Source organism: Gekko japonicus, unplaced genomic scaffold (assembly GCF_001447785.1).
Source record: "Gekko japonicus isolate JY-2015 unplaced genomic scaffold, Gekko_japonicus_V1.1 scaffold1340, whole genome shotgun sequence".
NCBI lineage: Eukaryota > Metazoa > Chordata > Lepidosauria > Squamata > Gekkonidae > Gekko > Gekko japonicus.
Window position 1 is genome coordinate 185,419 of NW_015159752.1, and position 15,376 is coordinate 200,794.

Sequence of the window (15,376 nt, forward strand, 5' to 3'; positions counted from 1 at the left end):
GCCCACCAGATCAAAAGATAGAGGAGGATTATAAAATGATGAATGAATTAAAGATAGCGGCTAGACGAAATAACTATGTCGTAACAGGTGATTTTAATTACCCACACATTGATTAGGTCAATATGTGTTCAAGTCAGGAAATATAAGAACATAAGAGACACCAATGTTGGATCAGGCCAAAGGCCCATCCAGTCCAACACTCTGTGCCACACAGTGGCCAGAAATACCAGGTGCCATCAGGAGGTCCACCAGTGGGGCCAGGACATTAGAAGCCCTCCCATTGTTGACCCCCCCTAGGAAAAAGAGATTGAGTTTGTAGACACTCTCAATGACTGTGCTATGGAACAGATGGTCGCAGGACCTACCAGGGGAGAGGTAATCCTGGATTTGGTCCTAAGTAATGCCCAAGACCTGGTGAGAGATGTAAAAGTGATTGCACTATTTGGGAACAGTGACCATAATGTTACTGAGTTCAATATTTGTATAAATAGGGAGTTGCCCAGAAAGACCAACACAACCACTTTTAACTTTAAAAGGGGTAACTTCTCTGATATGAGGGGACATGTGAGGAAGAAACTGTTAGAAAAGGCACTAATAGGTATAGAAAAAAGCCTGCATGGTTAACAAACAAAGTAATGGAAGCTGTAAAAGGTAAAAAGGATTCCTTTAAGTGGTGGAAAGCTAGTCTCAGTGAGGTTGATAAAAGGGAACACAGGCTGTGGCAAATAAAATGCAAGTCTGTGATCAGGGAGGCAAAAAGGGAATAGGAGGAACATATAGCAAAAAAACATAAAGACCAACAATAAAACTTTCTTCAAATACTTTAGAAGCAGGAAACCAGCCAGGGAGGCAGTGGGGCCCTTGGGTGACCAAGGGGTAAAAGGAGTACTGAAGGATGATAGGGAATGGCTGAGACGCTAAATGCATTTTTTGCCTCTGTCTTCACTGTGGAAGATGAGAAGTGCTTGCCCACTCCAGAACCGCTGATTTCGGGAGGGGTGCTGAAAGACCTGAGTCAGATTGAGGTGATGAGAGAGGAGGTCCTACAACTGATAGTGTCAGCCACGGCAGTAAACTCTCAGACGCAGATAAGTCCATTAAAAGGCTGTATTCTGGAAGTCAGAAAGGTTCGCAGTATGGATGAAATTCCTTAACAGAACTAACATTAATTGCAAAGCAGTAAATTACAAGAACTCTGTTCCCGCCCACATTCATACGTTATGGTTACATAGTGCACAGATAGGTTACTACAGGTCAGTTACTACAGTGAGAATGTTTATCATTTGACTACAGAAAAGCTCACACTCCCTGGCCTCAGGTATAGGAGGAATTCTTGACAGTGTTAACAAGTGCCTCTAATCTACCAGTCCACTCAGACATGTCTCTGATCCCCTTCCAGGATGTCAGAAGATGGTGTCAGAGGATGACAAGATCTCAGGAAGTTATTATGGAGGTTAAGATCTACCCATCTTGGTTAAATTTGTATTGTAAATTTGTTACTATATTTTTTTGTAAATTATTGTTTTATATTATGTGTTTTATTGTTATAACCTTGGCACACAGTGCCCTTGTCAGCCGCTCTGAGCCTTCGGGGTAGGGCGGGATATAAATCCAAACATAAATAAAATTTTAAAAAGAGGAACCGTAGGAACAAATAGAGACATTGCCAGCAGTTGCTGTTATGGGAACTCAAGCTGGAGAAAGACAGATGCAGTAGCAATAATACAGCATAGCTATGTACATTAACAAGTCACAGTTACAGCAAGCCCTGTTACAATAGAACACCAGAGCTTATCTAGACTGACCCTGTGGCTCAATAAGGGTCCGATTCTGACATACTGCCCCCCCCCAAGATCCATCAAGCCAAACCCACCTACCCGCCACCAGGTTTATCTGACAGATAGACAACTAAAAAACGGATAAATCACCAGGCCCGGATGGCATACATCCGAGTGTTCTGAAAGAACTCAAATGTGAACTTGTGGATCTCCTGACAAAAAATATGTAATCTTTCATTAAAATCTGCCTCCATTCCTGAGGACTGGAAGGTAGCTACTGTCAGTACAAGAGGCACAGACTATTAATCTCTGCATCCCTCAGGGGGAGGTCGTGGTGGTGCGCATGGGTCTAAACTGGCTGGACATCTTCATGCTGCAGGTGTGAAAGTTCCTGAGGGAGCGGGGGCACACCTTTGCTTTCGATGAGCACCATGTGGACTACGTAGGGTTGCGGGCTGCGAGATTGGGTGGCTGACTGGTTTGTGGGCCTATACAACATTGAGGACCCCGAACTGCGTAACGTAGATGCCTTCATGAAAGCACTATGGTGCCAGTGCGAAACCCTCTGGTGTTGGAGAAGGTGCGGACCCACCTCAGGGGTCTGAGACAAGGGGGCCAGTCGGTGCAAGAGTACTCGGATGAGTTCAATACCTACGCGGCCAAGCTACAGGGATGGACCAAAGAGGTCCTCATTGAGTTCTACTGGGCCGGGCTGGACACTATGATTTTGGTGAAGTCACTGGCCCAAGACAACCCACTGACCCTCAGTGGCTGGATCCAGGTGGCCTGTGAGGCAGAGAACAGGTGCAATTTGGTGCACCTGTATCAACACAAGATGCTGGGTAAGGTGCCCAGGGGCTCGAAGACCCAGCGCGGAAGGGGTCCAGCAGCTGGGGGTGACTGAGACCAACAAATGCACCTGGGATTGTGCCTGAGATGCAGGGCGCTGGGGCATTTTGCCACAAACTGCACAGGAAGTAAGAGCCCTGAAAAGACATGCAAGGAAGAAGTCAAGGAGAAGAGGCCCGAGACCCTAAGCAGATGCCCCGAGCTGCCCAAGGCTCTGCAAGCAGCAGTGAGAGACGAAGCGGAGGGCACCTCCTCCGGTGACAGCAGTGTGCCTCAGGCGGCGGGAAAAGGCCGGGACCTGCTGTGAAGGGCACCAGCCAGCAGGTCCAAAAGTCTCCGATGCAAGACTCGGTGAGACCTTCCTCCCCCCTCTTCTATCTGACTGTTACCATAATCAATCCGGAGGGGGCCGCATATCAGGGTCAGAGCCCTAATTGATTCAGTGTGCACCCAGGACTTAATCAGCCCTGCCATAGTCATGGGCTTGGGGGCCAAAGTGCATAAATTACAGGAGCCGATAGTGCTTACCCAGATGGATGAGGGGGGAGGGGGGAGGCCTGACAGTACTGCACCATCCGCCTACCAGGAGGGGGGGCTCTCGTTGGAACCTGTGCATTTTTGTGGTGAATCCCTCTGCAAAGTTCTTGAAGGGTCTTGGGAGCCCGTGGCCTCAGGTCCACAATCCGTACATCCAGTGGAGTATGGAGACTCTAACATTCCTAGACCCCTGATCCAAGGAGCATCTCTGGAATGCTGACTGGGGGAAGAGCCTCACCCCATGGCCCAGCATGCGTGCCTAGCGTGGGAAGAGTTAAATCTGATCCCGCCTGGTTACCGGGACTTGGCCAAGGTTTTTGAGGGGGAGGAGGAGGAGGCAGATGAACTATCCCCCCTATTGTAAAACTGACTCTGCAATCCATAGAGACGTGCTAGAGCATCACAACATTGCTGTCATTTTGTCCCCCGCTGGCTGATTCTTACGGAGCGGGAGTGGGGATCCCAAATCAGACAATCCCCTGCTCCCACCGGGGGGGGGGGAGAGGGGTTGGCAACTCTATGACAACTTGTGACTTCAGACCAATGGTACAGTCATGGGCATCCGAATGAACCCACAGTATGCTAATATCGTTATGGCCGACTTGGAGCAACAGTTCCTAACAGGGTGCAGTAAGACAAGATTTAAATCATAGTTTTATACACAAAGGCACATTCTTGCTGGCCTTAATATTTACAGCTCAGATGAAGGTTTCATTTTAGTATAACTTTTCAGGTTAGTTTTAGTCCACTTCCGAATTGTCATTTTTGTCACTTGTTTGTCCCTGTTGCTTCAGGTCCCCCCTCCCATGTGTTTCCGTCTCTCTAGTAGTCCCAGAGTGAGCAAAGCACATGTGGAAAAGGAGGGGGGGGAGGAGACCCAAAGCAACAGGGACAAAAGAGGGACAGAAGTGACAGGGCGGAAGCGGCCTCTATTATATCAGGAAATCTTGGTTGGTTATCTACCACTTGAGACAGATAATTATGAAATCATTGCAAGGTGAACTATCTCCGGTTTAATCATTCATATTTTGACAACTTTTCTGCTGTACTTTATTGGAAGGAGAAAAATAATAATAAACAATAACCATTTAAAAAGTTTTATTTAAATAAAAAAATAACATCTAACATATGTATCCTTGTATTTGCCTTAACATCCATGAGGATACATTCCCAAATAGCTCAAGATTTCTGAAGTATTCTGCTCAAGAGGTTTCACTTTTATTTGCACTACTTGCCCCTCCCTTCCCCACACTTGGCTCTTAACACCTCCTTCTTATCTAGACCTGTTCCACCCCAAACAATCTCATATTCATTGAACTCCTTGAAACTTATTTATTTATTTATTTATATCTTCGATTTGTATACCGCCCTTTACCTGAGGGTCTCTGGGCAGTTTACAGGTATATGGCCTAAGTGCCTAATTAGTTCCTAACTTAGCATTTAAGAGATAAGGAACTGATTCTGTGTGCGTTGATTTGCAGTGGACCAACAGGACTGAGGTCTCTTCACTGTATGTTTATTTTATAACATTTTTGCTGTGAAGAAGAAGCATGTGATCTCTGCAGACATGAATTCATAGTTTTGAGAACTGCAAAACCCAGCATCTGTGATAATATTGTCTAGACAGAAAAACTGCCCAAAATAATCTTACAGAAACCTCTGGGAGAGAATGGCATTGAGAATGGATTAATGAAATTCATTTACCATAAACCCCCCACCACCACCACCACATTGTAGGAATATACATTATGCTACATAATTAAGTCCATATTTCATGACAAATAACCTTTGGACTATAATGTATCTTAAACAGAAAACTATCTTTAGATACATTTTTTCTCAAAAAAACAGTCTATTAAAATACAATTTATATATTTTTTTAAATCTGATTTTTTAATTAAAAATCTTATACCGGCAATATACTGATGACATCTTTATTGTCTGGACACATGGTTAAGAAGCCCTGGACATATTCCACCAGGCATTCAATTACTTTCACTCAGCATCAACCTGGCAATGAACTGAGCTATGCATTAAATACATTTTACGGACAGTACTGTAAAAAATACACAATGGACACATAGACCACCTTATACCAGAAACCTAGTGACCAACAAACAGATCTACATGCCCCCAGCTACTATCCTAAGCATACCACACAATCCATTGCATACAGCTTGGTTCTGTGCTACAGTTGCATCTGTTCCAATCGTACAGAGACTCTAGCCTCTTTTTGGAACTAAACTATCCACCTGCTAAGAGACAGATTAAGAAGAGATTGGGTTTATAACCCACCCTTCACTCGGAGTCTCAGAGTGGCTTACAATCTCCTTCCCTTCCTCCCCCCACAACAGGCACCCTGTGAGGTTGGCGGGACTGAGAGAGCTCTTGACAGAAACTGCTCTTGAGAGAACAGCTCTGAGAGAACTTTGACTGACCCAAAGATACCCAGCAGTTGCATGTGGAGGAGTGGGGAATCAAACCTGGTTCTCCAGATTAGAGTCTACTGCTCTTAACCATGACACCAAACAAAGCCAGAACAGTCCCCAGAGAAAATCTGTTGCAACACAGACCCAAAAGAGGCAATCACAGGACACCACTCGTGGTCACAGACAGCTTAAAACAGTTCAGCCCACGTTCTGTGACTGACTTACAACCCCGACTGGATAATGACCGGTCTCTTTCACAAGTACTGGGGGGGGGGACCTTTCCTTGCTCACATCAGCCCCCCCATCTCAAACCACTCTTCCCCCACAATAATGCAACATCTAATTTGAACATGGACACTACTGGGACCAGAGCTTGCAATAAACCCAGATGCCAACTTTGCTGCCACAGACATTCAGACAACACAATCACTGGACCTAACAACATCAACTACGCCATCTCAGGCTCATTCGCTTGCTCAACTTCTAACATTGTATTGCCAACAATGCCCTTCAGTTCACTGCACAGGGCAAACAGGTCTAACTCTACACCAAAGGATAAATGGACATAAATCTGACCTCAAGAACCATAAAACTGAGAAACATGTAGGAGAACATTTTAACCTCTAAAGACACTCAGTGGGGGACCCTCAAAGGAGCTGTTTTATAGCAAAGGAATTTCAGAAACAGACTAGACGTGGAGATTGCTGAATTACAAGTTATCACAACACTCGGGACAATGGAGCTCCAAGGCTTAACAAAGATATTGGGTTCTTATCTCACTACACACGCTAAATCACTCACATCTGTTTGTTAACTCTTTAATTATTGGTATGCTAATTTGCTTCTATTCACTGTTTTTACCAACTGATTCTATCCAATCTTAGCCATGCTTATTGCTCAGTGACTTCTGCATCTTGACTCTAAGTAGCCCTTCCTGGACACTAACCCCCCCCCCACCTATATGTAAAGGTTGGCAAAGTCTGTTTCTTTTCTCTTTTTTTGACCCCCCAAAGGTTTTTTTTAAAAAAATTGCTTTTCTATAAAACTACAACAGAAATTGGGAAGGGAAAAATCTACATCTAAAGGAGAAAGTAAAGAGAATCTAACTAAAAACCCAAGTGTGGAGGTTTTACAATGCTTAAAACATAGTTATTCTTATAGTTATTGTTCATATACTTTCGAACATGAAGAGTGCCCGCCAATCATCACTTCTGTTGACAAAACCAGCTTATCAGACTAGGCAGAAAGTAATTCCAAAACTAAAACACACATGGACACAGCCCTTAAGAAAAATTGGCATCTCCTTTTACGCTTTGCTCCCCCCCCATAGGCAAAATCTTTAAAACCAATGTTCCTTCAGTAAGAACACTTCAACAATTTATCTTCTTCCGTCTTAGCTGTATCTTCTTTTTCTTCTTCTTTCTCCAATTAGCTTTTAGCTTTTATAAGTCCGGATCTGTCCATTCATTATATAAACCAAGTTCCTTTTTCCAGGGACATCTTCGCTGCCTTAGACGTCTTAAATCAAGAGACCCTCCTTTTGTTGCATTAAGAACACAATCATTGAAGAATCCAACCTTTCTCTTAGCAAACCGATCTTATGAAGTTAGGGTAGCGAGCCCTTTACTCAACCCCCCCCGCTTTTTGATCCATTTGCCAGTCCAACCACAACTGAACTAAACTTTAGAGTCTCCAACCATTCATAAGTCTCTATGATCAAAGTGCGCACCAAGTACTGTCCCTTTAAAAATATAGCCGCTTTTAGTACAGATCCAGGTCGCTGCTCCATTTTAGCCACCAGAGGGCCGACAATTCATTTTAAAGACAGAGTCTATGGTCAGGTCACATGACCTAGCTTTCCACTCTTCTCCTTCCTGAAGAGAGCATTGGTCCCGCCTCCCTCCTCACCTCTCGTCGCCATCTTTTGGGAATGTTTACATTCGCCGAGAAAGAATGCCAAAGTCTCTAAGGTCAGTTTAAACGCTCAGCTTTCTTTCAGAAAAACTTTCTGCTACAGTCCATCGCTACAATTTGATCAGTCCCTCCAAACATGCTTTCGCAATCGCTTAAAACATCGGGAGATAGGGCGTCCCCTTCCCCCCTCCGCTTATTTAGTAGGGGGACTTCAAATCTAGGCTTTGGTGTCTCGTTTCAACAAAAAAGCTCACTCATCAGTCCTTAAATCGATCCACCAGGTCCTAAGACAGCCCCTGGGATCACGCCAGGCAGAGAAATCACTAAACCTCCAAACGCTTGATCCGGTGGTCACCTCTAATCCAATTCTGGGAATCAGGGCAGGAACTTCAGGGCAGAGAGTAGCCCCCCTGTACCGACTGACGGCCAGAGGTAGGGCTCTCCAAAGCCCCCTGGCTAGGAGCCCATTGCCTATGGGGGAGCGTGCACAGTCACGCTCCCTCCTAATCCCCGATTCATGGCACCCGCCTCTCGGAGGAGCCAAGAGACGCAGCCATCGTTGAAGCGCCAAAGACCGGGAGAGTGGCAAAGTCTGTTTCAACATATCTGAAGAAGTGTGCATGCACACAAAAGCTTATACCCAGGATAAAACCTTGTTGGTCTTAAAGGTGCCCCCACTGGACTCAAACTTTGGTGGGTTTTTTTGCTTTAGATCAACATGGTTACCCACCTGAATCGATAAGCCTTCTGTTTGTGCTGTGTTCTTGCAGGTACGAGCTGGTGACTGGTGTGTGTGTATCAAGCACCTGACAGATCTGAATACATTGGTGGTGGGTTGTGTTTCACTTGCTGGGCCATGTTGTGCTGCCTTGCGACAGTAGCTTGACATGGCAGAATCATGGTAGAATCATCTCAGACTAGGATTCTGGGTGGCTGAGGTTAGAATTCCTCCTCCCCCTTCTTCTTCTACTACTACTACTACTACTACTACTACTACTACTACTACTGAAGCTCTCTGGATGACCTTGGGCCAGTCACCCACTCTCAGCCTTGCCTACTTCACAGGGTTGTGGCTGTGAGAAAATGGAACGGGGAGAATGATGTGCCCCACTTTCAATCCCAGCGGGGGGGGGGGAGAACAGCTGGATGCATGCAGAGTACATGGAACAATCCTTCCAATCTTTTTAATTGTTATTGCAATTCTAAAAGAATGGCCAAAGATGCAGACAGAAAGCAGAGGAAAATAAAACTCTCACCAAGATAAATGTTTGTTCAGGCAGGCGGAGAATTCTGAGGATAAATTCACTATTCACCTGCCCCCTTCTCCCGCATCCCTACACCAGTCAATGGCACTGCAGCTTTCAGGGGTGAGATTGATTTCCCAGCACGCAGGGGAAAGCCACCAGGGCCAGAACCTCGGGTGACCTGTTGAATCACTGTGCAGAGGGCGAGCTGCCATTTTCCATCAGAACAAAACGATGCTGGCATGCGAAACTGAACACTTCAATACCTTTCGTAAGATGACCTTGTACAAAAGAGTGAGATGCCTTTACAACCACAAGGGATTGGCCCTGAGAGGAATGAAGCTTGTGTTTAACAGGAGCCACTTTTCCTAAAAGCTCTCGGTTAAGTTTTCTAAAATACTTTGTTTCTCCATCACCTTGTGTTCTCTGATGGTTAGGGCAGGACAGGCTCAAACAAGCTCACCCTTGTTAGTTTAAGAGGCTTTCTGCCATGCGGCAAACTCCTTTCTCCAGCAACCTGTAATCCTACTGCACCAATTCTGCCAGTTGTCAGCGGCTGCTGAAAGGTCTCCCTCTTCTTACTTACAATTTAGCTCTTCTCTTTTCACAGCAAGCACCATCAACAGGCTTAGCAGGCCATGCGAGAAACCGATACTGTCTACCAAAAATACATTTGCACATGACATAAAGAAATAAAACAAAACTTATATACATTATATACAAAAGCCAGCAAAATGATGGGCAAGAGGAAGGGGCCAAGGGAAAGGGCCTGTGTGTCCTGGAGGGCTCCACAGGACCAGGGTCTGGCACAGAGGTCACCTCTCAGCTGTGCTCCGCGTGGAAGCGGTTCTGTTCTGTGCCACAGAACGTAAAGGAGCTGTTGAGAGAGAAGCCCACTCTTTCAGCTGTGTAGCTTTGTCTGACTTCCCCTTCTTGGACACACATACTCTCCTCCTTATTCCATTGGGGCTCTACCTGTCCTACACAGAATTCCAGCTGGTAATGCATATGTAGGAGCTGTGGTGGCTGTGGAAGATCGGTAGTTCAGCAGTTTGAGACCCGGGTTGCCACATGACGGAGTGAGCTCCCGTCTCTAGCTCCAGCTCCTGCCAACCTAGCAGTTCGAAAGCAAGAAATTGCAAGTAGATAAATAGGGACCACTTCGGTGGGAAGGTAACAGCGTTCCGTGCGCCTTGGTGTTTAGTCATGCCGGCCACATGACCACGGAAACGTCTTCGGACGGCGCTGGCTCTTCCGCTTGGAAACGGAAATGAGCACCGCAACCCTAGAGTCGGATTCGACTGGCTTTCGAGCAAGGGAACCTTTACCTTTACCTTTAATGCATATGTAACTGCATTAGAGCCAGTTTGGTGTAGTGGTTAAGTGCACGGACTCTAATCTGGGAGAACCGGGTTTGATTCCCCACTCCTCCACTTGCACCTGCTGATGTGACCTTGGGTCACTCAGAAACTCTGGCACAGCTGTCCATGAAAACGAGCTTTTTCTGCCAAGAGCTCTCTCAGCCCCACCCGCCTCACTGGGTGTCTGTTGTGGGGAGGGGAAGGGAAAGGAGTTTGTAAGCCGCTCTGAGACTCCGAGTGAAGGGCGGGGTATAAATCCCATCATCATCCTCATCATCATCATCATCATCATCTTCTTCTTCTTCTTCTTCTTCTTCTTCTTCTTCTCCCCCTTCTCCAGTAAGTTTCAGTGCTGAGTGGTGATGTGAACCCGTCTCCCCACATCAAATGCTCCATCCCCACATTTAACCCTCTGTCCACTACACCACATTACCTCTTTCTTTAATCAGGAACAATATTTACTTTATACAGAAACAAAAGGAAAGATTAATTACTCGGCCATGCCGGTCTGGTGCTAGAGGTGTCATGGAGCTCAATAATTTGATGGGCATAAATTATAAAATAATATGGAGGAAGATACCCCAAAAAAAATATCAAATCAATGGAATAATAAATATTTGAGTATACTAGGGAAGATTAGGGCACTTAAAATGTTTATAATACCTAAATTGATGTAGTTGTTTCAGGTACTTCCAGAATGGGTATCTAAGAAACAGTTAGCAATGTGGGATAAGGTATTAAAAATTGGGGTTTTGGAAAGAAACAAGCTAGAATACCAAGGAAAGTGATATATTAATCAAAGGAACATTTAGGTTGGGGTATGCCACAATTGGAAGGACACTATGAAGCCTTTCAAATTAAAATGTTGTTGGAGTTGGATGGTAAAAGTAAGGATAAATGGGTCCGATGGAAAGATTGTATAAATGGAGGAGCAGGCAGATTTGGAATATCTACACAAAGGTTTAAAAAAAGAGATTGAGAACACAATAGGCCCAAGACGGACAGCATTAAAAATATGGGGGGTGGGGAGGGGAACCAGGTGAAGTGGATGCCTCCGCTTTCAAAGTGGACCCCGCTTGAATCACTAAATGAGGAGTTTAAAAATGTTGAGGTAACGTTTTGGAAGGAGCTAAAGGAAAATTAGACACGTGGTTTACAACAGAGTTATCCAAGGGAGGCCCCAATGGAATCCTTGCTCAGGGGCCGTGGTGGCTCTGGGCAGCCCTGGGTGCTTTCCCAGGAAACATCAACAGATAAATCGATTGTTTTAATGAAAGACTAGACAGAAAATGATAGGATGGGGACAGCATTGGTGGGGAACAGAAATAAGAAATCCAGCCTAAGTTATGCCAATCACGGACGTAAGAGGAATCAACAGTTGCAGACCTCTGTGGCTCATAGATAAAGGCTGTATGCCTACTAGTGGTGCACACAAAAAAAATTAAAAATGAATTTTTGGGTTCAGGTATATCGGACCCCCCAAAATTTGGGACTCCCCCAAAAATCTGAATTCTAATACTGATATGGTATTTGGATTTGGTTTCCCCCCCCCAGGAATCCCATTTCCCCCCAGCTCCATTGTACCCCATGGGACCATTATAGTCAATGAGGAATCTATCTGAGGTTAACCAGGGGTCTTGGGGGGGTATTTTTGAGGTAGGGCACCAAATTTTCAGCAAAGCTTCTGATGCCTCTCCCCAAAAAACCTCCCCAAGTTTCAAAAAGATTGGACAAGGGGGTCCAATTCTATGGTCCCCAAAGGAAGTGCCCCCATTCTCCATTTCTTTCAATTGTGGTTTTTGTTCAGTCGCAGTTGAGTCTGACTCTTTGTGACCCCATGGACCACATCACACCTGGCACTCCAGTCTTCCGCTGGAGTTTGCTCAATTTCATGTTCGTTGTATCGATAACACTGTCTGACCATCTCATCCTTTGCCGTCCCCCTCTTCTTCTGCCTTCAATCTTTCCGATTATCAGGGTCTTCTTCTCCAGTGAGGGCTCCCTTCTCATTGGGTGGCCAAAGTATTTGAGCTTCAGCTTCAGTATCTGGCCTTCCAGGGATCAGTCAGGGTTGATTTCTTTTAGGATTGACTGATTTGATTTCCTTGCAATCCAAGGAACTCTCAAGAGTCTTCTCCAGAGTCTTCTTCAATGAGGGGAACAGCAAAAAAAAAAGGCAAGGACTGATGTCAAACTAGAGAGTCTCTGCAGTGGAAACTGAAGGTGAGGGGCATTTTGCAAGCCAAGCAAAACCTAGTGCCCCCTCCAGTTTCTACTGCAGAGACTCTCTAGTACTTGCTCTTTTGCTGATTTTTTTCTCCCCTATTGAAAACAATGGAGGGTGGAGGCGCCTTCTTTCGGGGTCCATAGACTAGATGCCCTGGTCCAATCGTTTTTGAAACTTGTGTGGTCTTTTGAGGAGATGCACCAGCAGCTCTGCCTAAAAAAAAAAAATAGCCCCCCCAATCCCCTGGATACCCCCAGATCAATTCCCCATTACAGCCTATGGGGACCATAGCCTATAATGGAGCCAAAGGCATTTATAGGTGTCACAGTATAAATCCAATCTCTTCTTCTTCTCTTCTTCTTCTTCTTTACATGTGTTCCTGAAGCTGCAGCTTCACCCAGAATGCAGTCTCTTTAAACACTGTTTAACTGCGCCTATCTAGCTTTCCTGGATAATCCTGATACCAATAAGGTAATTTCTGGCTATTTTTGCAGCTCAGATATAGCCGAATGTCATATGCCTACATATGATTCTGCCCTTTGCCAACCATCCTCCACAGAGAAATATTCTGTATGGAATGCTGTTCTGTGGACAGGACACCCCTAACAACTGCTGTGATGGCAATCTTCGGAGTTCACTGGGACAGACACGAGTGGCTCATTACTTAGGAACTGAAATGATTTTAGACATCTCCAGGGAACAAGCAAGCAATAAAGGACCTCTAAGCCACTATTTCTGAATGAAATGAGACAAGCACGAAGGTGCTCCGGTGCTGCTTCAATCGTATCCTTCAGGGAATGATCCAGCTTCTGAACAGGAAAGCTAAAGATTATAGTGAAGTAGTGATAAATCTGAGTTACTGTTCTAGTTAGTGATGTAATTTACAGTAGAATTATAAGAAAGATCACCTCTCCTGCCCCCGATGAAAGGAACAGGTTCACACCCAGGAGGTACGCTAATTTGTGACAAATAAAGAAACAATACACAGGGTTTTTAAATATGTTTATATATTATTATTTTACTCCTATATATAACCTACCTGTTCATTTATGTCTCTATCAAGAAGTCTGAGCATGGGAGGTGGTATCAAAATGGTTAAGAAAGCTGAAATATGATGCTTGGCTATGATTGCGAAAAGGTCTGAAAAATTCACACACCCTCTTTACTCCTCTAGCCTCAGTACCTGGATGAGAATGGTAGACATGGATCCAGACACCTTTTTTGCTCTTCTCCAATTCCCCCCCCTCTGACTGCAGACCCCACCCCCCCATGGCTTCTGTCCAGGAGCTCCAGCATCCTGGTGGTCAGTGAGGACTCCCTCTTCCTTTAGCCATCAATGGGAAAGTGGGATCCAGTCATCAGACTGCTGAAATGTTAGATTGCGAGCCCTTAAAGCAACCTCAGCCTCGACAAGAGGGGGATTCCAAGTAGGAAGCACAACCACAGGAGGCTGTGTACCACACACACACACACACACACACACACACGTGATCGCTCTTCTTAATGCCGCCGCTATTGTTATCTTACCTCAGCTTTTATTTTATTGTCTCCAAAACAGAGATGCTGTAAGTAGGCAGCAGCGTTGGACTGCACTGAGGGGAACTGATGCTGTAACATCTGTATAACCTCTGGAAGTTCTGGATCTCTCCATCCAAACTCTCTGTGCACAAAGAAATGAGAGAAAGATTCAGCAGTTATCCTAAAAAAGGTGACAGTAGCGCCTAGTGTGGATGAAGTGCCATTGGTTTATGTTCCAAGACAACAGGAAATCTATTTGGGGGGACGGGGAAGGGATTTCTACCAGTGTCACTGCCAGAATTAACACATGGAAACAACACTGCCCAGAATTTTAAATATGCTTCGCCAGTACAGACTTTGCCTGGATTTTCGTTTCTGCTCCATTATTCTAAAATAACAGAAATCAAACGCACTATAGGAAGCCCTGATCATGATGAAGTAAAAAAAGAAAAGAAAAATGCGCACACACAGAGCCAATATGCACACACATGCTTTCTTACAGGGTGGTGGTGGTGGTGGGGAATAGAGCCCCTCTCAAATAGCAGACTTGGGGGTGTCGGGGTGGTGGTGGCATTTTGAACTAAGCGGCCTGAGAGGAAATGAAGCAAAACTGGACATGCTCTGGGACTGCTGCAACAAAGAGGTGTCTGTGCCCAACCGGGAGATGCCGGATCTCCCTAGTCTAGCCTAGAGTCTCCCTAGTCTAGCCTGGAGTCTGCTACTAGGTGTGTACACGCATGCATAACACTTTATTTGAATACGGTTGGACCAGAGCAATGGTGGTCTCCATAAGGTCATTTGTTGATATGAAAACTACTGCTAACTATTTTTCACATTATAGATACCTGAATGGACTATGCATGTGACTTATCCTATGTTCTGTTCCGAAGGACGTCCATTTCAGAGTTTTCAACCGGAATGTTCATACCTCATTAGAACACTCATTACTCTTCACTTTATGTTTCTTGAGGAGGACATTTTGCAATGTCCCTCCATCCCAGCCATTGCCCTGCTATCATTTCTCTTTTAAAGTATCAATACACACGAACACCAGATATCTTACTTGTTTTTGTTTAGATAGTCTTTGTGTTATTTATTTATTGCATTTATATCCTGCCCATCCCGCAAATGGGCTCAGGGCCGGTTATCAGTGGGTGGGAGACAGCAGCCTCGGGGGGGGGGAGTGTGGACGCCCACTGCCTCAGCCAAAGGCCCGGCGGAAGAGCTCCGTCTTGCAGGACCTGCGGGATTGCATGAGATCCCTATGCGGGGGGGGCTGGTCTCAGTAGGGAGCCTGTTCCACCAGGCGGGGGAGCCAGGGTGGAAAAAGCCCCCGGCCCTGGTCGAGGCCAGGCGGGCGTCCTTTGGGCCAGGGATCGCCGGGAGAGGTTGACTCTCAGAGCATAATGCTCTCTGAGGCGTATATGGGGAGAGGCGGTCCCTTAGGTGTGTTGGCCCCAGGCAAGTTATTTCCAAATTCTGTAGACAGAGGTCCCTCCAATTTTTTTGGTATTATTGT

General features: G+C 45.5%; 1 protein-coding gene across 1 annotated transcript in view; it reads right to left on the reverse strand.

The window, feature by feature from the left end:
- Positions 1-15,376, reverse strand: part of CTNND2 (catenin delta 2) — a 307,472-nt gene that overhangs the window by 153,246 nt on the left and 138,850 nt on the right. The window contains exon 4 of the mRNA XM_015405710.1: positions 13,867-13,999. Within this exon, the coding sequence (XP_015261196.1) occupies positions 13,867-13,999 (133 nt within the window). The remainder of the gene's footprint in view (positions 1-13,866; positions 14,000-15,376) is intronic.